Here is a 24,673-nt window from a genome sequence, read left to right on the forward strand (position 1 = left end):
GACCATTATAGTTAGTCATTTCTTAGCGATGGCACCAGACCGGAGTATTTCTTAGTGATGGCACCAGATCTGCTTAGGCAAGAACCCAGGTTTACTCCACAGCAACAATAAGGAAAAAGGTGCCTAAGATGAGTTCAAAAAGAAGGAAATCCCCCAGAGAGCCCAAACTTGAGTAAAGAACTCTCAGGAAGTGTTAAAAGCTCCTTCTGATGAMGTTGAGGCAGAAGGAAAACACTGGGGGTGCAGCTACAAGTGATATACCCTAGGCTTTGCCTTCCTTACCCCTCAGAGATAACCTTCCACACACAGCAGCTCTGTTTCTTAGATAAATTTTAAAAACCGTGGGAGGTTTTAGGTCTGTTTCATAGCAGAACTCAAGATTTTAGCCCCTGCTGTCCCCAAGTTAAACTCGATGACACGAGCTGTTCAAAACGTTACAGAAGGGCAGGCTAATACAATATGCACTTTTCTTCTGGTATTATTTATCTTTCTCTGTTTATTCAAGAAGATGCAAAAAATAACTCTGCGGGTTCTATCTATGGCTGGTTGTCACAGAGACAGTCAACAAAAGTTTAAGTAAACATTACATTAAATAACTCTGTAGTGTTTACTGTACAACTCTCATTTTATAATAAAAATAAGTTTTAACTTCACATAAATAAACCCCACAATATACATTTTTTTTAAAACAGCAACAGATTATTACAAATATTCGTATGACCTAGTATCGTGTCTGGCATCCCTGCAGGGAGATCAGATTGAAAGATCCTTACAGGAACTGCTGTAAGACAACACTAACATATACATTTGCTTCCCAGCTCACTGAAGGAGCCTTCCGTGCAGCTCACGGTGGCTGGCAAACAACAGCAAATACTTTGTTGTAGGGGCAGGGTAACACTCAGAGACGCTAGATTTGGAGAACAGAATTTGCTTGCGGTCTTTTCTCCCTGCATGTGTGCAGGGCTTTTGGGAAACAAAGTTCAAGGGTCTTTGATCAAGTTCAGAAACAGGCTAAGAATGTCTCTCCCACCCAAAGCCACCTTCATTGGAAGGCAGCAGGGCTGAAGGTTGACACGTCAGCTTTGACTCCCCTTACCCCATGGCGTGGCTCCAGAGACCCCACCATTTTAATGCAAGTGCTTTACCAAAATAAAGCAAGCACATAATATGCTTTGGGATATCCCCCAACAACTATTAATTTTCTTGAAGAAAAAAAAGGAGTATCCTTCAAGAAACTGACAAAAATAAGTAGCCTCTTTAAAAGGGAAGATGATTTTTTTCTTTCTCCCAGAAATAATTCTGTTTTCTCCGTCTTCATGGCATTCTCTTTCCTCTCCTTCCTCCCCACCCCACGGCTGTACTTTCTTTACCCTGGAATATTTTCTCTTATTTCGGACCCACCTTTTTTGGGGAGAAGCTTTCCAAAAGCTTGCATGAACTATCTCACATTTCAAGTTTATCCTTCGGAAACAGACTGATTACTTCTTGGATCTCAAACTACATCCATGAAATTCCAGCACAGACATAGCCTCATAAGCACCACCTCGACCTCCAGGAACATGCTCCAGATCTCACCTGCACCCAAAAGTAGTTTGTAACAACGTCGTGATGCCCACACAGAAGAAAATGGTCCCAATCAACTGGCTGGTAGCCCACTGGTCAAATCCAACACACATGGCATCAGCTAGCAAAAAGGGCACCGCTATCGTTCCACTGAAACACGTTAAGTAATGCTGTGAACAGAAAATACATGTTTAATACTTCAGCAGACATTTTAAAACTCTTTTTATGATCATGTCCTCTTGCATGCCTGGTTTTCTTTTTGCTTTTAAGTTATAGCCCCCTGTCTTTCATTTTTCTGACACTAAACATTTTGTCTGGCATTTTACCGTCCATGTTTAGCTAGCGTTAGGTTGCTGCTAATGATCCCAGTTTATGGAGGATCCACAGGATTATTTATATAGCTCCACGGCTGCTGATCTTGATCAGGTTGTATCTAGGTAACTGTGCTGAAAGGCAACTTAGCAAAGCAGGTAAATAGCTCCGTTCATTTTCCACCACGTGAAAGACCATTAGCTTACAAATGAACCTAGCGCACAGTTCAACTAGGCTGCAATTAAGTGCCCAAGCACCAGAAAGCAGCTCCTCATTAATTCTTTTCCAGTCCAAATACAGAGAGCAAACAAACAAACAACGATCCCCACATGCAGCAATCCAGGCGAAAAAAGAATCCCTGGAGAAGGGCCTGCCCTTGGGGAAAGGCAGGAATAAAAATGATGCTTCTGAATGTGCTCGGCTGAGGATCTCCACATACTTCAGAGATGCTAATAAATTCTTGGCATTCCTGTGGGGTAGTTTTTTATTAGCATATGAGAAAGGAGATGATGGGAGTTGCTCCACAACAAGCAAGCGGCTGAGCTGGCAGTGAGGTGCAGCACTTGGCACCCTCCGGTAGTCGTCACCATGCATAGGGCTTGCAGAAATGACACAGACACAGTAGCTGCCTTAACATTCAAGGTGCCAGCACTAAACCACTCACTCTCTCCATCTTTTTGTTCCAGGAGGTGGCATGTCACCTTCTGAAGCTTTAACACAGAGTGTTTGTTCTCTTAATTTAACCAAGCAGCAGCTATAAAAGCTAAATATTTAAGTGAGTCACACAAATACACATGCCAGTGAACAGTGATATAGGTCATCATCAATAAAAAAAAATACTGAGAAAACATTAAAAAAAATTAAACAATATTTTAAGACATACCTGCAACCCTAAAAATATGCAGAGGTACCAGGGCGGAACATCTTCAATAGTGTAAATCATGTCAGTTCTCTGTGCGTCCAGACTGCCACTGCTGTCCAACGTCTCTGCCAGAGAGCTCTGCCAAACATTGGGGTGAAGGACACAAAACACAACCTCAAGTTAACGTTGCATAAGAATCAACGGAGTTTGAACTGTCAGCAACTCCTAAGCGCTCTGAAATTGAGGTTTTACTTTCAAGCAGCCTTGATACGTTGCATCTTTAGAAGTCTTTTACCTCCACATGCACAAGCCTCTCTCCAAGCTGTCCCTCCTGCATTTGCACCAGACTTGTTTGTATAAACCATTCCCTGCTTATTTACACTAAACACAACAATTGTTCCTTTTGGATATAACCAATCTGTTGGCCAAATGGTGCTATATAAAAAAAAAAAAAAAAAAAAGGATCATTATGACAGACTTGTTTATGCAAAGAAAAAGAAAAAGGAAGTATAAAAGTGACTATAGTGACTATGTCAAAGTAAAACAGCTTCTCTTGCATAAGAGCCCTAAATCACGGGCAAGGAAGTTCCTTATTATTATGAAAGCTGCTTCCCAGCTTAATTCTTGCTCCATTTTTGTCTTGGTTAACTATTTTTGGACACAAAATGTATTATTTTTGTGTCTACCCAGCACTGGAGCACAAGGGAGAAACCCTCATTGTTGCAACTGCCACTGCCAGCCTATAAAAGCCAAGTAAACTTGTTCCAGCCCTGCAGGAAACTGCAGATCAACCACGGTCTGGCCTTCTCAACAGCCAAGTGGGATTGTTTCCTCTTAGCTCCTCTCTTTTGCGAGGCCTAAGAGCAGAACACAAAGCTCCAAAGACTTAATGCCAGCAACAAAAGCAGGGGGAAGTATCAGATTTTATCATTTCGCTACCAGGAGAAAACCTTATGTAACTACTGTGCTGACCTAATCCAGCGCTAAGCTCACGTGAAGCAGCCTTACACAAAGGCTGGGAATTTTGCTGGAGTTATTTTTGCCTGAAATGGTCTGAATTTCTTCAAAATCACAACACATGTACGGAATAGGCTTAGGTAATCTCCATTTGGTTTATCATCTACAAGGTCAGAGCAAGCAAGCGACCCGTGGTGTTTCCCTTTCACCTCCAGCTTCTGTTGAGGAAACAAATGCCACTGAGTTACGTGGGTTAAACTGAATTCAGGAGCGTGAATTATCATGTGGAGTTATGGAAAGATGGATGGAAACTTGAAATTTTGAAGAACAAGTGATATAGGGAAGACTTTCTCACACAGTGCTTGGGTCACAGCAACTGCTCATAGCTTCATCAAGTGCYGGACTGAAGAGATCAGCATTGCTGGGGCCAATTTTGCAGCGGCTACTTAGAACTCAACGTAGTGATAATACGGATCCCCTTTGCATTTTAATCAGAAGCAGTTGCAGGTATGCTCTTCATCTCTTAGCTAATGAAAGATCAGCAAAAACACAGCTCTAATCCTTGTAACAGCATACAACCTTGCAGGATATTCCTCCCTCCCTCCAAAAGCCAGGCTTATCCTGGTGTGGCAGCAGCAATTTTCAATTTTATCAAACCTTTAGATAAGACCTACAGGGAGCTGACCTAAAAGATCCCAAGATTGAGCAGTAGAGGAGCTTGGAACTAGGAGTGAGGAACAGCAGCAACAGATGAAGGTTCCTGTATGAAATGGTAGTGGAAAGGGCTAAGCAAAAGCTGAGGAACTGTGAGGAACAAGTAAGAAGCCTTCGGAGAAATTAATCTGTGCCATCAGCTCTGTATTTGATTAAGCAATAAGCAGTGCACTACTGTTTATTTTGTCAAGATGCATCACTGGAGTTATTGCTCGTGTGGGCTAACAGTTTATTGTTGGAGCTAACAAATATTGCGAGAGAATGTGAGCAAAAGGCACCCTCGGGCAATTCAGCTCATTTCAGCTCTCTCTTTTATACAGGGTCTTCCGCTTGCCTTTTTTTGTCGAATGATATCTTAAGAGGAATGGAAAGCCAAGAATAATCATGCTTCATGCACATACTGTTATTTTAAGTGAAAAAACAAGAGAYTTGGCAAGATTAGCAGAAATACTAGCCTCAAACGCTATCTTAATACATGAGAGTGCTAATTGTTAAAGCCCCTCCTTTCACTGTTCATTATTTTAAGACTCAGTGAAGGTTTAACTCAAGCAGATTTGGTCGATTAAAAGCTCACTGTCTTCTTATGGCATCTTATCATCCGTCATTCACAGTTCCGATTATGTGGAGCGAGCGAAAAGGAGAAAAAACACAGGTTTGGAAAAAAAAAGGACATGAAGACAAGCTTTTATTTCTAGAGATCACTAATCTAAGTTGCACAATTTCATCCCAAGCTCAAGGCTTTTATCAGATTGTCTCTCTATGCTAGTCTCAGCATGACTCAATCAGACAACATCCACATGAGCAGTTGCCATAATTTGCCCATTAAAACATTAGTGTTATCAAAATGGTAGTAGAGATGCATTCAATATAGACCTCTACATATAGACTAGCTGCAAGAAAGGGAGAGACTAAATCAGATACGGCTGCAGCGTTTAAAAAGTTCCTCTGAAGTGTAACATTACAAAGTCTCCGTGAGAATTGCTTGTTTAAGCTACAATTTTACTCTCAACCTTTTTTTCCCAAAGCTGTCAGAAAATCATAAGCAGTCCTCTAGTTGGAAAAAAAGGATTAGAAAATTAAGTGCATGATGCTAAGAGTTTGGAAGAGGCTGCTGCACTGGGGACAGACTTTCAGAAGGTGCTGCACACTACCAGTTTACTTGCCTAAAACAAATGAAAAATGCAAACAACTGAAGAACAGAAGAACCTTATCAGGAAAATAGTGTAAAAGGCCAGTTGAAATGAAGAAATACCCCAAACTGCCTACTACAGATTCAGATGGTAGGTCAAAGTGCATAACCCACTCCTAATATTTGCAGCGTCAGTCCCCGAATTCTGTAATCACATGTGCAACTCGCAGAGGGAAAAGTGGCCAAAGCCTGATGTGAACCTGCACGTCAGCAGGTTTGAGGAGAGAAAGTCAGTCAGAGTTAAGTAAAACTTGGCTGAACAAATATGAAAGCTGAAAAAGCAAGGCTGGATTCTCCCATGGAAGAGAACTGTGATGTACCTTTTCTGCTATCCCATTTTCTGTAGTATAGATTGCCATCAGCTCTGTGTCTTCAGTATCCTGATCGCCACTAGACGTTGCTCCCCCATTTATCACAACCTTAGAAAAGGAACAAAAAAAAACAAAAAACCCAACATGAAGAACACAGAAATGAGTAGAAGACATCTTCTCTGCATCTGCAGCTCATGGCGAGTACAGGAGTACAACAGTTTGCTGTCAAGTACAATACTGAAAATCTAAAAGAGCAAAACAAGACAAGGAAAAGACAAGGAAATTTTGCAGTTCTTCTTCCAGACGGCCGACTCAAAATATGCTTCTCTCGGGGCTGATGCTTGCTTAAGCACGAAGGTCTGTTCTTCCAACCCAAGGCCACAAACTGCCTCATGAGATGCACGTTCTACATGCTCAGCACTGCTTCAGAGCACATGCTTGACATAACCATAGAGAAGACAACTGGCTACAGGTTTCCACGGTTTTAGCTGACTTGTAGAAGTGATTTCAGATCCTTTCAGCAACAGAAACTGAAGAAATACGTTATTCTTGTTATTTTAGTCCTGGGAACCAAAGGATTACAAGCCCTTCTGTAAAAGTGGATAAACAAACAAACAAGAAACTAACCAAAACCACACAAGTGTGTGTACATATATATATAAAATACATATATTTACATAAAGGTTTTGTACAGCACAACTACAGTCAATGATTCATGTTAGCCTTGAGTGTTGTGTTTCTAAGATACATTACTTACGGGCAGAGTGAAAAAGGTGGGATGTTTAGATTCATCCTCATATTTGCCTTCTGTTGAGCCTCCTGTCTCCACCGCTTTCGACGTGGTGTTCTTGCCAATCCCCATGGTTTCCAGGATGTCCAGGACTTGCATACAGTACCCAGTCAGATGCTGTTGGAGATGACAGAGCAGGTACCACCAGCACCAGTTCTTACTTAAACCGCAGCACCTCCAGGGATTAGACAAGAGCTGAGTAATGCAGCTGAAGCATCAGGGTCTTCTTCATATCATTAGCATCAACAGCACCTAGAAACAGAGGTGACTTCAGTTTCTCATGATTAGCTAAGACGTATGCACCAAACACACGTCCTGCAAAATTTGTCTCCCTTCATGCTTAACATTCATCTACTTGTATCGTTCCTGGAATAATGAAATTCTCCCATTCTTCTCTTGTGGTCTTTAATTACTATTGGCACTTAATTTTTTTTTTTTTTTTTTTTTTGGATGGCTAAATAGTTTGCTACATATATCGCTTGTAAATAATACTTATACTTTGTCAGAGAACTAAAATTTGTGGATCTATGAGTCTCCTTCTGAGCCAAATCCCTCCCTTTAACATAACTTATCATTAAACAAAAACTTTCCCAGCTTACATTAGCCTGACAGTGAACAATGTCGAGCACACGAAGCCGTAAGTGCCTCACATTCAATGACCTCTTCCAAGCAGACAGAAACTCGTTCTGTTTGTACATCCTTAGCCAAAATTATTCCATTTTCTTGAGGGACTTACGAAGTTATCTGCCTCATGACGCAGAAGCGACTAATTCAGGATAAACCTCAGCCTGCCTTTCAATTAGCACCACTACTGGCTTGGCACAGGAAGAGGAAAGATCTTACAGAGCATCCTGGTTCACTTTTGCTTTAGCGGATGGGACAATACCATATAGTTTTCTCACATTTATTCCTTAAAACAGATGGGCCAGGACATAATCGTTCCCATTCGGGGCCATTTCCAAGGCTGAGCGGCATGAATGAACAGATTTGACCACTTCCCACAGGACAGTGTGACAAATTCTGTGAGAGACGCAGGGCTGCAGCCTCCGGTCTCATCCAGCATCAGGAAGGGGAGCGCAGCTGCAGACAGGGGAGGATGAACCAAGCCAAGCTATAGACCTGGAAAATGCTCTTTTCATAATCATGGAGCGACGTTCTGGGCAAAAACACCCAAGAACATATTTAGGCAGCAACACCCTGGGCACACCAGGGTGGCTTCTAAAGCACGTTAATGACATTTTTAACTACACTGTTGCCAGAGGTTGAAATGCAGCTAATGGATATTCAAGAAAACTCAGCACACAGATACTAGAAAACCCCAAAAGTAGCTTTTAAACCCTTCCAAAACACTGTCCAAGAAAATGCCAGCAGCTCAAACATCTCCTGTAATTGCAAAAATAATTAAGCTTGACAAAATCCCTTCTGCTAAGGGCAATTTAGGACGGCTTGAAAAATTACAGAGTACTAATATTTTAGAGCCTCTTAATAGCTGTTAATTACCCATTTGCTAGAAAATTCTGGCTACTTGAGAAGAAAGAAGATWGTTATCTTTCAAAGTGATTTCTTGAAGAGAGAATATATACATACATAAGATATACTAGATGGCCCCCAAAATGCCCTTGAAGCATTCCTAATTAAAGTAAAATGAGATGGAAAGTAGCATCTTCTAATACGGATTTAATTAAGACTTTTTTTTTTACAGTCAATATTAAGATAGAATAATTAATCATTCCTCTCAAATTCAAGACTACAGGAGAGAACTAGTTCATGTACTTGAGATTATAAATGTATTTCAGAAAAAAAGAAGGCATTTCAGTTGAATAACCACACTACTTTTGTATACTTTGAAAACTGAGACATTTTCTCCATTTTTAGTGTGGAGATATGAAGGTTCCCCCCCCCCCCAAAAAAAAACAAGAGAGAAAAAAAAAGGATCATAGAATCATAGAATGCCGAAGGTTGGAAGGGACCTCAGAGGTCATCAAGTCCAACCCCCCTGCTCACGCAGGGTCACCTAGAGCACGTGGCACAGGGCTGCATCCAAGCGGGTTTTAAAGATCTCCAAAGAAGGAGACTCCACAACCTCTCTGGGCAGCCTGTTCCAGTGCTTTGTCACCCTCAAAAGGAATTTGCCTTTTTGTTTTTATTTATTTATTTTAAGTCTCCAAGAAGAACAGTGGTGGGGACAGGCTTGGCTTCCTCTGGTAGCTTTATAATCTCAAATATGGAAAGAAAAGGGGRAAAAACGTCTGAATCTCCCTCCAAAAATACTGTCGCGGCAGCAAAACATTAGCGTAAAAGTTACACCAGCAGGAAATCTGTCTTTCTGGAGACCCAGCTTAAGGTATTCTGGCAAGATAATCACCTTAGGCAGCATTAACCAGCATCGCCAGCGATGGCCAGGCAAGAAGAGGGTATAATCTTATTCTACCTTGCATTGCAAGACACTAAGACCTGCTGTCTTCAAGTAAGACAGGATAATTCCTTGGGAATTGTTCTTCTGGAATGTATCACGGGAACACATAAAGGGCAACTCCTAGTTATTCTTCTCAGGAGAAGCACAAGAGCTAGGACGAAACCACTGTGATCTCCAAGAGGAAGGTTCCCAAAAAGCAGCATTCAAATTAACACACAACTTTTGGTGACTTCTGCTCAGCATTGAACTCGGGCCTATATGGCACAGTAGTCAACCACAGATCTTCAGAAAAGTTGTATTCTACCACCAGAACCATCAACTCAAACCTATAGGCAGCAGAGAGGGCTGCCCAAAAGAGAGTTGTTCTTTATCAAACCTCTCATCCTACCAACTGACAACAGCTAAATAAGGATACTTGGATGTTCTATCCCAAACAATCCCAACCCATGAGAAGCAGAAAAGCAGCATATCAAGAGATAAAATTCCTTCTTTAGAGAGATAAAAAGATCAAATTTAGATAAGTACATGAGGTTATCTGCTGCTTGGGATCAAATGGAAACGTGAGAAACGAAACTGCAGCCAATACATTGATTAACAGCTCTCGCTGTATCAAATTGCCTTCAATACCTGTACAGGATTAACTGGGAAAGGCCAGAAGCTCACAGTGGTTCACAGTGATTTAGATAAAGTCAGTATTGACAGACATAATCTACTGAATGGAAACGTCCACATGCCAGCTTGGCAGCTGCAGCACTGAGAAGCAAGGCTGTGTTCAGGATCCGCCGCTAATCCTCTCATGCTCATCTCCCAGCATGTTCAACAAGCAGCCCTGCAGATTAACCCTTTGGAATTATTAAGTGGTTAATGAATAACAGTGGTCCCCTCCTCTCTGCAGGAGAAATGGGGCAACTGGCCTACACTTGGTGGCTCTATGCTGCTGAGCAGGGGATATTTTTGTAGAGGAAAGGACACCACCCAGAAACAGGTGTCAGAAGACCCAATTCTCTAGAGCGTAGGGATGGAAAAGCTCCCGGGAGCACTCAATGGAGGTCTGTGACTTGGTGAGACGGCTCAGACCAGAAGAAGGAGCGGAGCAGGATCCAACCCGGGACCTTCTTGGCTTTTACAGATGGCTGATGAGCCAAAGAGCTCTGTCTGCAGCACTCGATAAGGAGATTAGAATCAAATTAAGGTGATAGCTTAATTATAAACTCCAAATTATTGTTTTTAATTAGCTCTCGGGCTTATGTGAAGCTCAACCAGATTCTCCCGCAAGTGGATGCTCAACCAGAAGTTGTCCAACCCAACAACCATGCTTAATTGCCCCTAAATTGTAGATACATTCAAAACATGTTAGGAAAATAACCTGGACTATGGGGGATCTCAAGTTCGACCAATTCCAGTGGCAGCTTCACGTATTTGCCACTTCTGAAAAATAAGCACACCATGTGTCTAAAYACAAACCAAGGAGTTTGAGAACGTATTATTGCCAACAGACGCCAGACAGAAACTTTGGGGTATTTTGTTGTCAAAACACATCCAGTTTGGAAGTGGAGCAGAACACACTGCTGGTTTTGAAATCTTGCTCACTGCATCAGTCCCTGGTTCTACATGTGCTACGGAGACGTTCCCAAAAAGGATCCGCTACGGGCTGCAAGTCAAGATGAACTGCTAGTTCCTGCAGCGTCAGACAGCCACAAAAACACTGCGCCACCAAACGCATTGTGGTGTCATTCTTTAGTTTATAGATACATCAAAAAGTGTATTTAGGCCGAGTTGTTTAATATTACTCTACAGCAACGAACAGCAACGAAGATGCAGGAAGAAGCTGCATCCTGCAGCACAGCGCTGCCTGCCAGCTGACACTCATCAGGAGAGGGGTCGGGGGAGAGAACCAGCAGATGAGCCGCTGGGATGAGCCGGGATCTATCCCAGGAGATGCTGACTGCCCAGGAGGCAGCAGGAGGGAAGCCAAGAGATCACACATGTTTTGAAAGAAATGCCTTTGCCGAATGGCCGCAAACGGATTAGGGCACCAGGACTGCTTTTAAACTCAAAGCGGACAATTAGGGAATTTTGGAGAGGCTCCAATTAGACAAGTCTGCTTACAGGGCGCAGTTATCCCTGGCCAGACAAATGATTACACACAATGCAATTCCCAGTTAATTATGGAACAGCAGCTCCATCCAGGTTATCGGCTCCAGTTAAGCCAGTTGTGCAAAAATTCTCCTCTGATTTTGACCCATTAAAGTATTAAGAAACAAAGACTCCACTTCCTGTTATTAAACACACCTGGCCTTGCCCACATTAAATCAGAGCCGGGGGCATTGGGATTTGTGTTTACGCTCGTCATCACCTTCGCAAGTCCCGAGTTATCCCAATTTTCATACCAGGAAAGCCTCAGAGCCTCCCTGTCCTTTTCTCAGCCACAGCCATCTGTGCCCGCTAACAGAATTAACACATTAATTCAGAGAAATTTCAGTTGCTAAAATGAAGCAGTGCTTTCTCAGAAAAACAAACACAAACGACCAAATTAGAAGTGATCAAAGGAAAGCACTTAGTATCCATCTGGCTCAATGCAGTCCAAAACGTTGCTGTTTTCCTCCAAAGCAAGCAGGTCCGTTTTACAAAGGAGTCATCACCACACACCTCATCCATGGGGCTGAGAAAAGCCAGTTGGGACTCAGCACCATGCAGACAGAACCCTGGGTACAGAACCCAACCGCAACCGCCTCAGCCCAGCCCCGTTGTTACCCCTCGAGACGGGCGCTCGGCCGCGGCTCCRCGGAGCTCCCTGCCCACGCACTGGCCTGGCACAGAGCTGAGCCCAAAGGGCATTTTTTTCCGCTTCGCAAGAGTTGTTGACCGTCTTACAGCCACGGAAAAGGCTGCGGAGCACCTACATTTTGCTTTTGTTGCTACATGCAGCAAAACCACCTTCAGGCTTCAGCCTGAAGCAAGGCGATTCCTTGGGCGATTTTGTAAGTGAGCCTCTCTGATCAGAAAAACTCTTAGGATTAGTCTCTACTCACTGCACCCAGATTTCCTTTCCCTTAAAGGGCACCAAAAAAACATCATTTCTTTAAAAGCTACAGATGGCTCCCTGCTCCAGTGAAGAGCAAGGAGATCCATAGGTATGAAAGAAGAGTACTTCAAATCAGCAACATTAAATAAAGGCATCATTCCCCTTCACCTGCGTTAGAAGTGGACAAAGCACTGCTAATCATGCCAAAGCTTTCTAAAAGTCAAGCTTTTAAAAATAAGATTTTAAAAGTTACTGTAAGGAGGCTTGGTCCTGAAATCGGTTTCGCGCTTTGCTTCAAAGCCAGTCTTCAAAGAGCAAACGGGCTCTTTCTTTGGAGGCACTAATGAATTTTTAAGCAGTTGGTATTTTGACTGCCGGCCAGAACTGTACGTCTTAGCAGTTGACCAACAGGAGAGCATGTCTGCACAAAGACATGCAGGAAAGTTAGGAGTTCAAACCTTCTCTCCATTTAAAGCACATTAGTTAAATCTCATTAACTTCCCGGGTGAATGAGCTTGTTCAGCAGCTGCCTTAAATCCAACTGAATGAAATATTTAACAAAAGATTGTACAAGCTTTACAAATTAGTTGATCAATCAGTTGATCAATATTTTTTCTTCTTCTTCAGAATGGTTAATTAAACTATAGTTTGAAACAAAGATATGTAAAACAGGAGTATTTCCAAGACGTGGGACAACCTGAAGGGACGTGTTTGGTTTCAAATCACTTGTCAAGCTTTTCCTTGCTCATCTTCTGCCCCACTTCTCTCTGTATTTACTGCTCCCATAGGCAAAAGTTATGCCAAATTTCCATGCACTGTGTGCACCACTCTCTGTAAGAGAGTTAATTGTCTGTATTAAGAGACCTAATGGAAGGCCAAGGGAAAAGTTCACAGGAGAAACTCACAAGGTGCTAGAACATCTTTCTGAAGGTATAAGCAAAATCCAGGAGATGCAAATCAAGACACAGCTTGGTAACAGGTGATAACAGGTGACCGATATCAAGTAACACCTTTAACATTCTTAACCATGGTCAACACAAATGAAATGCCTCAGTTTGCTTTAAGAAATGTATTACTGCTTCATAATCTTTTAGTCAGAACACCTGCCATGGTGCTTATGGCACAAGTTAAATCAGGTGAAAATAGTATCGGCCTTCAGAGTTTCCCTGTGGTGCATTAATAATTAAGACTTCAGATAYCTCCACATTACTATGGATCTTAATACACAGCTCATTAAGCTCCTGCACCGTGCCATCTGAACACACATTGGTTCCTTTCTTATCTTGCTTTGCACTTCTTCCTGGTGCTTTCATGTAAGCTACTTTCACTCGAGACCCTAATCATGTTAAAACAAAGGTAAAGTTAGAGACTCATCTAGGAAAAATTCCATTTATTAAAACAAACCTGGGTAACGTGCCAGCTTTTTCAACCCTGCATGTGAAGTTTCTTTCCAAAGAATTAAGCATTCCGGGGTCTACTTTTGAGTCTCCTGGCTCAAAGAAAATCTTTAGTCTCGTAAGCAATATAAAGCCTCCTGTTTACACACTTAATTCTGTTATATAGAATTGTTCCATTAAGTTTAACTTTAAGTAAATATTTTCTTTCCACTTAACAATCTCCTATATTGCAGATATTTTACATCAGATTTCCAAAAACTAACCAAGACGCTACACTTCTGTGGGCAGGCATTTTTAAATCCTGTTCTTATTGTAAGAACCTCATGCAATTTTCTCTCAATTTGAAACTAAAAGGAAGACAAAATGCTCAGGTAAACACGAAAGACTGTAAATACTCACTCTCTCTCTCTCTCTCTCTCTCTCTCTCTCTCTCTCTCTCTCTCAGTAACACTAATATTTTTTAAATGAAAAGTCTTCAGATCCTTAAAATACTGAAAWTTAGCTATTCAAATCCTACTCTTAGTGTGATTTTCATCTTGCAATAATAATGCTCACACTAAAGCAGTTCAATATTTCTAACAATCCCCAGTGACGCCTGAATTGGAAGTAGCTCTTACCTTAGGAAACCTGCACTAGACTTCCAGGGCTCGTCCCAGTCAGCTCCTCTACAGCATTTCTTCCAGCCTATGCAAAGTGCAAGAGCTCAAGTTGCAAGTCACCGTCTGAAAGGATGCAGACATAGAGAAGAAGGATTTTTATAATCTGGTTGGGCTCACTACATTGTATAACTGTACTTTGTCCAATCAAAACTGCCGGGCATTACACAACAGCCGAAATACAGAAAGACACCCCACGGCCGTACACTGTTACTACACATCCTGGCCATAGACACGATCTCTGAGTAACGGCAGAGCGTGTACAAATCAAACCAGCAACCCCAAGGGCTTTCTGTGACCTGCAGCATGATGGGCAGAAAAGTCAGCAGAAGAGACAGCCCCCAAAATCAAGCCAGGTAAATATTTACATGCCTGAGAGCTGTGATGAGGATGGTGATTTTCTGCCACCTATCTCCATGATGAGCAGCGAGCGACTCTAGAACCTCAAGTTGTGTGACTTGCAAGRGAATATATAAAGTAGTAATTAGGCAAGCTTCAACAGAAAGTCGCTGACCTCAGAAGTCATATCTCCAATACAAGGTTAATTTCAGGTTTTGGTAAGCTCATTAAAATATGCAGTATACGCTGTGTTGGGCTCATTCATGCAACTAATAGAGAAAGTTAAGTAAAAGTGATGCTCAAATTCCTAGGACAAGGTTAGGGAGAGAGGCAAGAACAAAAAAAGTGAGACTTGAAACATCCAAAAATCATTAACAATATAGGTAAAAGCCCAGTACTGAGTCATGAGCTCACCTTGCCTTAAAAGGCACATTTTGAACCCAACTTTGGGGAGGCAAAAGGCAAGCCAGTGGCGCCACCTGTAGCTCTCTCCCCTTAAGGAGCTAAGGGAGCAAGCTAAAATTTTGTTAAGGGGCTGCCACATTTTGCTCCCTTGTTTAGCTCAAAACCTGAAGGCTCTGGCTCACCAGCAGATCAAAAACTGGCATGCGCTTTTCCCTCAAGCAAGGAGGGAGCTACTGAATAAGGGAGTTTTCATTGAAAATTGATACTTCCTACATGCAATACAGCTTGTTCATCACTTGCTAAGACCGCAAAGGAAACCAATGATCTCCACTGACAACTTTCTGCAATGTTTGCATATTAACAAAATCACACTGGCTTCTAAAATTAACTTTCACTGAAAAAGCTGAAAAGTGACCTCCTCCACCTACTCCTTTTCTATTTATTAGGTTATTTCTTCAGTTCTTAACTTCTGAATCCCAAGTGTTTTTGCTCACACAAAAGCAGAACTAATAAAGCTCCTAATAGTTCAGATGTCTTCTCTTAAACGCAGCTTCCATAACCCATATGGACTGATCGGATTGCAGGTTTTTCGAGTTAAATCACACACAGCAAACAGGTAATTAACCACTAATGAACTTCAGATGAATGTTAAGATTCAACTCCTGCAGCCAGGTTTTCCAGACAGTGGATTATCTCACAAGGCATAACGTAAATGTAATATTCTGCAATATTGTAAATGCCAGGAGGGAACAAACTGATGAGGTAAACTAGAGGTGATATTCTGAGTTAGAAAACTTACTTTGGGACCATCCTTCACAACTTTGCTACATTCGGAGGTCAGGCAACAAGTCACCTACTACTCTATTGAAAACTGCTTTCTCTATCCGTAAGGATGAGACAAAATAGCTAATTCATCATGATGGAGGCTGATACCAATATGACCCAGCAATGGCAACTGCCCAGCAACTAAATCGCTCCTTTGAACCTTCACATGTTGTCTGGTGATAACAGGAAAAACAAACACACCAAAAGAAAGGGTTCGCCTGATGCAATCACTGATAAATTCTGGAGCAGAGCACCTCTCCTTGCAGGTTATCTAAAACAAACAAAAAAGAAACAGAAAACCAATGGGGTTCTGACAAAGCAGATGCCTCACATACACTGACCTGCTGGAAGGCCCTGCTCTGAGGACAAGGCTTTCAGAAAAAGGCAGATGTCACGTGCAAGAACATCTTTTCCAGTAGCAGAGTGAGGTATAGGATGCCTCATCTGCAGCAGCAAAATAAACCTCTCTACTACAGTTTGGAGTAGTCTGTCTAGCAAAGTCCTAACACACTTGGAATTCCTTAGGTCAAGAAATTGAATTCTTTGAGCAGCCTCCCATGTTATCCTCTAGAATGCATTTAACACAGCACAAAAACAAGGGCATTGCACATGGGGGGAATAAACAGACCCGCTTCCACTAATTTTTAAAGAGCAGGAAGAGAAGGCCGTTAAGTCTGATCTTACCGAGACATGCATAAATCCACTGAATTATAAATTTGCTGGAAAAGCACTTCACAGAAGATGCCCTTTAACACAGAAACATTCAATGTTCTCTTCTTTAATGACGCTATCAAATACACACAAAGAATTACTGAAATTGCTTTGAAAGCTTACCATTTAACTCATTTAATGCTGCACAGTCCTGGGTATCATGTGTGCTTCTCCTACAGGAGTCAATTCCTTCGAAGGTTCATCCCTCTACCAGAAAAGAGGCTGCCAATTGGTGCACATTAAGTGAAGTTTCATTTTTCAAGATACAGAAAAGCTGCGCTTGGTGTTCAGTGTTTTTTCTTTTTCCTTTCAAATTCTGAATTCACTTACTGGTCATCTCACAGAGTCTCTCTTAAGACTACTCCTACAGTTGGATATTTGTGAACACTTAAAAGAAAATTTCAGGCTTTGGGATACTACCACACATGTTATAAAGACAAGAAGTTTATTTCCAGACAAGAAACGTAAGCATTTTCAAGACATGTTTAGGAGCAAACAGTACACCACCAAAATGATGTATGCAATAACCCAGCAAGGCAGCAATACACATTAGCCTAAACCAAATAAACCTAAAATTCAAATGCTTTTACACTTCCCATCTACAAATTCAGTCTCTTTGGCTCTCATAAACAGCACAGGAGCACTTCTAGGTGTATTTGTGGGCTCTAACCGCAGATAACAAAACCCATGATCAGCACAACGCTGCTCTTGCTGCCCCATTTGACGCCACAAATAACAAAACACAGCGGGGAAGTGCAAATTTATAGTCTTAAGTCTAGACTTGAAACATCTGCCCATAGTGTCTGATAAGTTGCACTTTTTGTCATCTTTTCCTGTTACCTTTATATTATTTTGCTGCTGTTCTGTTGCAAAAATGTGTTAGCATCCTCATGTTTTAGCTCATTGCACCTTCCTTTTTTGATTGCAAACGGTCCCAGAAGTGCAGGACTTGAAAAAGAGAAGCAGACCGAGCTGGTTGCAGGTTGTTCAACAAACACTGAAGACAGGAACTTTCCAGGTAAGTTCCTGCTATTTTCATTTTCTAAAGGCAAAAGCTCTTGTAGAGTTTTGAGCTTAACAGTGCTGTTTGCTCAGATGCCTACAAAAAATCCATCTGCACTAAATAGCAACTAGTCAGGTAGAAGGCTACAAAATTATGAGTTTGAAAGCAGGGGAAAGCAAGCAGAGAGCCTTATTTCTGTGGTCCTGCTATCTCATTCACGGCTCAGCAAGCRAATGGCAAATATGGCATCTCGGCGCTGCCCAATTGCTGCAGTGACAGCCGCTCCTCCTCCCACCGATCCCATCCACCTTCCTCCGAAAGGAAAAAGCCCTTTTAATCTTCAAAGCATGGCCACAAGTCCATCTCAAACTCAGCACACTTTTTAATTTTCTTTTTAATTATCCAGTGGAGAGTGTTATGCCCTCCTTCCTCAGTGACCTTTCATTCCTTGCAGATTATTTCAAGAAATCTTTCCTGGGAATTAGCAACGAATTTAAACCCACTTGCAGGGGAGAAAAAGAAAAATGTTTCCAGGCTTTCAAGCACAAAGGGTGAAAAGCTAGTATGATTCTTCCTGTGCTTTTGTGCAGGCAGCTTTTGCGTCAACTCTGTATGCCAAGCAACTTCTGGCTTTGAAGCATTGATGGTTGCAAGGGCAGTTTTTGATGCCTCTGCAATCCCCACCCAAAAGCAAGTCCCTACACACAGGCAGCTCCTGCAGCAGCAAGGGAATTTCTTCATCTGGCGCTCTTCCAATAGGCAGGGCACGAGCAGTTAAGCCATCACTATTACAGAGGTTTTCCCACTGATAACCTTGACCAGGCATCTGTCCCGCGGGATTCGGTCACAACGCAGAACTCTGTTCGCCAGAATCACTTATCCTTCCACAGGGGGAAAAAAAAAAATACAAATTACAGCCGCTAACCATTTTTAAGTTGCCCCAGTACAACTTATTATTTGCCCTGCACTGTACAACTGTACGCAATCCTGCATTTTATTCCCACTTAAGCCAACCAGTTACTAGTTTATTAATTTCACGACAAGCTGAAAGTGTTTTCAGAGAAAGGCCCGTCTCTAACCAGACCCACTCATTAAATTCCCAAGCTCACACTTCATGGAGATGGAGGTGAAAACATTTACATGCTCTGCAATCCTGGGTCACCTCCTCTCAAATCTGCATTTGGGAATACTGCTTGCTCCCAAAAGTTCCCAGGATTTGCAAATCCAGGCCTGTTGTCACACAGGGACCATTAGTAAGAGGCAGGAGGTGGCACGGACCTGCTGAACCACAGCAGAGCTCTGGTCTGTGTCACATAACATGTTAACATGAAGGGAAACATGACAAAATTTAGCTCCATAGCTTGGATTTTTTTTTTTCTCTAAATGTAAGCCCTGAATTAAGTGCACATTAAATATAAATAAAGGCATTAAGTATCCTGGTGAGCAACAAAAATGCTTGCTAAGGCTTTATAAAAACTCTCCAGCCAAAGAGACAGAAATCAAACGGTCCATTTAATACTGGACTGATTGCTCAGGAAATCACAAAACTGGATAATATTTTGACAGAGTTCAGATTACTTAGAATAATATTCATAGCAGCTGTAATTTATTGAAAGAAAGCCTGTTCGGCAAGACAAGCCTTTTATGAAAAAACATTTTGGCAGCATTTAACGGCATACTTTTCTTGGGATTTTGGCCAGGAAAACAACATGTTTTGTAGCCAGGAGTGTGGTTTCAGTATTGGACCTTACCAGTTTCTGCATCTTAATATTAGGGCTATTATGCAGATATCCATACAGCAGTACTAAAGAAAAATCAATTATTCTTACTTAATTGGCATCACTTGATTTACAAGTTTTGATCACAAGTTTTTGGAGTAATATCCTTTTGTTACATATTCTGCCCTCAAACAAAATCTCACGTTCCAATAATTAAGAGGAGGAAAGACCAATACAGACACACTCTCCTTTGAAGACACTCGCATGCTCTGCTGTCTTCATAATACATCTATTACCTGCCATTCAGTAAAACAGCCTACAGAACAAAACCAGTGATTTTATGTGGATCTTAATACAGCAGGTGGAGAGAGGAGGGCGTAGTACACCTCAGCGCCATTTAAAATACCTAGCATTGATCATAAAATCTTTTTCAAAATAGCACAGCCTAAGATGAGCTGTCACATTGTTTTTTGTTGTTGTTGTTTCAGGCTCATCTACACTGAGAAATTTCATAGGTGGTTTAATTGATGGCTTTGCTAGGCCTAGCTGTGCTTTACTAGTGCTTTTAATGATGATGTGTAAAGCTGCTTGGTCCTGGTCCCCTCACAGATGAAAGCTCATTAGTGACACACGAGGGGCATAGAGTGGTCCTTCCCCTCCCATACCAGGGGCTCCTCAGAGCCACGGATTTAAGGGAAAGATCAGGAACCATCAACATGAGCCAACGTTTCCTGCCTTTCCCTTTTCCAATGTTTGCAAACAAAGCGGACGGGCAGCCCAAGTGACAGCCTGTATGAAACCCATGGAGTAAGAGCCCCGCTCGGTGTTGAGAGACCTCTGTATCCCAGCAGGCAGCCCAGGAAAGGGCTGGCCTGCACCAGAGTTCACCATTTGCACCAAGCTGTGTTTTATTTTTCCACTTGGAATTTGCATGGTTTTTCACAGGAGAAGGGACTCACCATATTTTGCACGCAAAATTAAGTGATACTGCTACAAACGCACACTTCCAATATCAACAAAGAGCCTTTTATTGGTCCTGTAGATGAAAAGACTCAGAAGGGCAGGAGAAAATTGCAGATAAATCTTGCAGTCCTCTGAAATAGGGATCTGGAGTTTCCTTTTTTCTTTTCTTTTTTTTTTTTTTTTTTTTTTCCTCCCCTCTCTCTTTTCTTTTTCTTTTGTCAGCCTAAATCCACATTCTTGCTTTGGCCTTCACACACAGAGATGTTCAGAAGGAAACTGCACCCTAAGTTTTCATTCAAAACCCTGTTCTGTAAAAATATAACTCTTGAGACGCCCTGGAAATCAGGAACATCTGACAACTTTCAGATGCGATTCATTTTGGATTCATAATGGAAAGGCCTGCTATAACCCATGGAGCAGCTGGCACTCTAGAACTTAACAAATACAAAAATTGCAGAACTTCAGATCCTCCTGCCATTAGGATGCAAATACTCAATCAAAATTCAAAGCTTATCAAAACACAGGCAAACAAAAACCATTAACTCGGGGCCATGTTATTTAGCCCACAAAACAGAGAGCCCCTTGCTTTTCAAGGCAGCTTTTCTACTTCCGTTCAAAGCTCGTAAATAAAAAGTGAAAGTCAAAACAAGCCGCCATGTGCCTGTTTTTCTTGAAAACACCTGTAAGATCTTGCATAGGAAAGAGAACAAATGCACACACAGGCACACACACACACATATATATGTCTGCATTTCCACTAGCACAACAAAATGGAAACACCAAACTATACACTTAAATACAAAATAAGTGATATTAATAACAAGGCAGGCTAGAGGGGCGGGAAAAAAAATAATAAAAATAAAGCTCACTTCTCCCGTGCTGGAAAAGAAATAGAGATCAACAAAATGTGCTTAATGGCAGTCTCCAACGGTCAAGGATTTCCAGCGCTTCCGTTCCAGGGCTAATATTTGGGCAACAAGGCACCAGGACAAACTCACTAACAGCAAATTAAACACCTCATCATATAAACACAGCTAAGAGAGCACTTAGTAAACTAAGTGTTTAAGGTACTGCCTATTAAAGTTTCTGAGCTGCACTGCACTCCTCGACTTTTACAGTCTCCCAAGCGTTGTGCTAATCACCAGCACGCCACTAAAATAGGTTTTGTTGCCCCAGGCTGCTGTTTCACAGCCGGCAAGAAATAAGAGCAAGGCCAATTAAAGTGTGTTTTAAATACACACGTGTGTCTAAATGCAGCGTTACTGTATTTAGAACCTGAACATAACCAACGGCATCCAGACACGAGGTGAATGGCTGGGAATGCACGTGCACAAACTCCCCCATAAGTCACCTTTCTTGCTTCCTTGCTGTCTACGAGGTGGTCTCGGAAAGCTGCTGCCAATTGTGCGAACGACACACACACTACAATAATTTGCTTTGGAAATAAATCCAGACCCCAAGTTTTAGAGACATACAGACCAATCCAAGTCTGTTCTGCTGTCACTAGGTTTTAAACGGATCAAAAACATCCAAATGTGGCATCAATCTCCCCCTTAACCATTTCTTAAAGCAATTTTCACCTACAGCAAGCGTAGAAGGGAATCAAGACCTCAGTCCCTTTCACCACAAAGGGACTAACAAGCACATGTTGCTTTACATCCAACAAGATTACTGTACACACACACATTCATAAACGAGTTCAGTTGTTGTTTATCTACCACACAGAGCCTAAAAGACTAAAAGTACAGATACCTCCCCACTGCTAAGGGCTCTGCAAATATAAGCACACCTGGACTGAGAGCCAAGGAAATGGTCAAGGATCTTTGCAGAACTAGGAATAAAGACTCAGTCTTTGCTAGACTGATTAGGTACCAAAATCCCAGCTCTTCAAAAGTGAGAGCACAAGGTACATCAGAAAAATAAGGTAGAAGGTATATTGCTATCTATGCTGTATTTCTGATGCCGTCTACCAATTTATTGTGAAGTCTGGCTACAGAAATTGCAAAGTTCAATCATTTTAGTGCCAGGAAAAAAACTGCAGCTTCATGCTTCTTATCACAAACAGCTCTAGGAAAAGAGCAAAAAAATAGTTTCCCCTTTCCACCAACAAGTGCCAGTGATATCCAAACCCCTTTCCAAAGAATGCACTGCTCTTAGCAAAATTGCCACAGCAGAGAAACAAGTAAATTTATTTCAAATACAATATTTTGGAGGGTAGTTAATAATTATTAATTGGTGTTAATTATACAGTGCCTGGATATTTAAAGGTAGATACCTTCTGCCCGTGTTTGCAAAAATAAACTCACAGGGGAACACCTAGGCACTTGTTCCCATACTGTGAAAATGTCCCACGTTATCAGCTGATTTCTGTGCTGGCTTCCACTAAATGTTATCCTAAGACCATTTAACAAGCAAAAATATTTGCTCATAATGAAAATATACTCCCCCGATGGAAGTAATATGCGCAGTACCACCAGGTTAGCGCAATGGCTTCATGTGCCTCACCCCAAGAAGCAGCTAGGGAACACGGCAAACAGCTTTCTTTTTAAATTATTTGTTTTATTCTTGCCTTATATTACATCATAACGTATATCCCTTTACTCATCCTGACTGTCAATATTTTCTTCCTGCAGCTCTCAGGTAAAATAAAACACACTAACTGCTGGGAGGCGGTCTCGTGACCCACCAAGGTTTTATAAACACAGTCTGTGATAGAAGTAACTTTTTTCACCCGTATGTGAACTATCACCTTTGATCCAAGAGAAGCCTTCCTGCCCAGCCTTCCGCGCTTTCTCTTGCTACCTTGAAGAAAAAGGCACACGGAAGCATTTGAAAATCAAACAAACCTATTAAGAAAGCGCTCCAAGAACCTTTTCCGTCTTGAGTTTCCTATTTTTCCAGTGTCCTGCTTCATGCAAAGATCCTGCCTGTAGGAAGAGCTGGAGGAGAATCACCTCTTCCCAAACAGCTTACGTGTTTTGGAACGGGACTAGCTCTCCATGATGTGCCAGTTACTCCCTCTGTGTATACCAGGATTACAAGGGCTGGACTGGTATAGTTCACACTGGGTCGTTACAGATGTTCAGACACTTGTTGAGGAATTCATACTAAAAATGAGTTGTTTCCTCCATTTCATTCTGAATGGCCTCCATACAACCCGAAGAGCATCTGACAGCCATGGCACAGCAGAGTAGGAAAGTCTGTGGTACTGAGGAAGTTTACACTTCTATTTATACCCGGAAGGAGAGGAAAAAAAAAAAAAAAAAAAGCCTTCAACTAACTCAAATAAAGTGATTCTAACTCAAAATCTCCAACCTACCCTATTAAGAAACCTTTGAAATAGCAAAGCACACATACAGGCATCTTCTCCTATAGAGTCTTTCAAAGAAAGATAGGGAAAACCAACAGTTGTATCTTTTTCTATCAGAAAAAAGGAATAAAAATAAAAAAGAATCCCCAAACAAAACACTGCTCTTACCTTAAGCTCACCCTGAAGAAAAGTGTTTCTAACTAAAATAGCAAAGACAAGGCCTTTATTTTAGTTTTTAAAAGTGCAGGTCAAACCATCCTGCTATTTGAAAAGCTGTTTTTCCCTCACATTTGTTTCCTTATGGAAGCATAGTGAGAGAATATAAGCACAAGGCCATATCCAGAGGACCTATTTCCATCCTTCTTGCATCTACTGAACTAGAAAAGCAGGCACCTTTAGAAAGTAACTTGCAGAATTTGAGCTAAGCCTAGAGGCTGACAGACAAGTAACAGATTGGGATGGGCTTTAAACCATCTTAATGTGGCCTTTTAAGGAACAGCAGGAACCCAGCCCACCTTGGAGAAAAGCACTTCCTAGCTCCTTCTCTTACAGACATGCTCAGCTCCCGTGTGCCCCTTCACTAAAACTAAAGAATTGTTTAATCCAGTTGGTTAACCCATGATAAAAATCCCAGGGTTGGTTTAACCTCCTTATTAACCCAGTGCTGAACCTGCTCCAGTGTCCCTTCATATTCATTTTGCTCTAAATTCAAGCTCTCTGGCCAAGACCTGAAGCCAGGGCTCATTGGCTGCTAATCCAATCGGTTCTACATATCTCAAGAATTATTTTCCAGTTTACTAATCTGGGCTACATGTTGCAATAATACCTTATCTACAGTGAAATCACCAGGCAGATCATGGTAGACGTCATGCTCCAGCAGCGCGCAACACAGTGGCAGTTGATAATTCTAGTATTTATTCTGCTTTTTTGTTACTTTTCTACAGCCTGCATCAAACTCTGGGCATCAGAAAGACCGCTAACCACACCTGCTGTTCTTTTGAGCTTAAGCTGGGCAATTTCAAGCTTACTCTAGCAGCTGCAGTGTCTGGGAGGATACACAGACATTCCCCATGAAAATGAGGCATTTGGCACAAAAAACTGGGAGCCTGGCACTTACCTGTCAGCTGTATGTGGCAAATAATAAGATAAAAAGGCAAAAAAAAAAAAAAAAAAAAAAAGAACAACAACAACAACCTCCCCCATGACT

General features: G+C 41.7%; 1 protein-coding gene across 2 annotated transcripts in view; it reads right to left on the reverse strand.

The window, feature by feature from the left end:
* SLC23A2 (solute carrier family 23 member 2) overlaps positions 1 to 24,673 on the reverse strand; it is a 41,024-nt gene that overhangs the window by 15,000 nt on the left and 1,351 nt on the right. The window contains exons 2-6 of one of the 2 annotated variants that reach the window (XM_026043125.1): positions 14,154 to 14,258; positions 6,666 to 6,950; positions 5,918 to 6,016; positions 2,759 to 2,875; positions 1,576 to 1,733 (exon numbers count right to left, since the gene is read on the reverse strand). In XM_026043125.1, the coding sequence (XP_025898910.1) occupies positions 1,576 to 1,733; positions 2,759 to 2,875; positions 5,918 to 6,016; positions 6,666 to 6,797 (506 nt within the window). In that variant the 5' untranslated portion in view covers positions 6,798 to 6,950; positions 14,154 to 14,258. The remainder of the gene's footprint in view (positions 1 to 1,575; positions 1,734 to 2,758; positions 2,876 to 5,917; positions 6,017 to 6,665; positions 6,951 to 14,153; positions 14,259 to 24,673) is intronic. The other variant, XM_026043132.1, reaches the window with a different exon arrangement.

The sequence above is a fragment of the Nothoprocta perdicaria genome, unplaced genomic scaffold (assembly GCF_003342845.1).
Source record: "Nothoprocta perdicaria isolate Ctin4 unplaced genomic scaffold, notPer1 scaffold_103, whole genome shotgun sequence".
In the NCBI taxonomy this organism is placed as follows: Eukaryota; Metazoa; Chordata; class Aves; order Tinamiformes; family Tinamidae; genus Nothoprocta; species Nothoprocta perdicaria.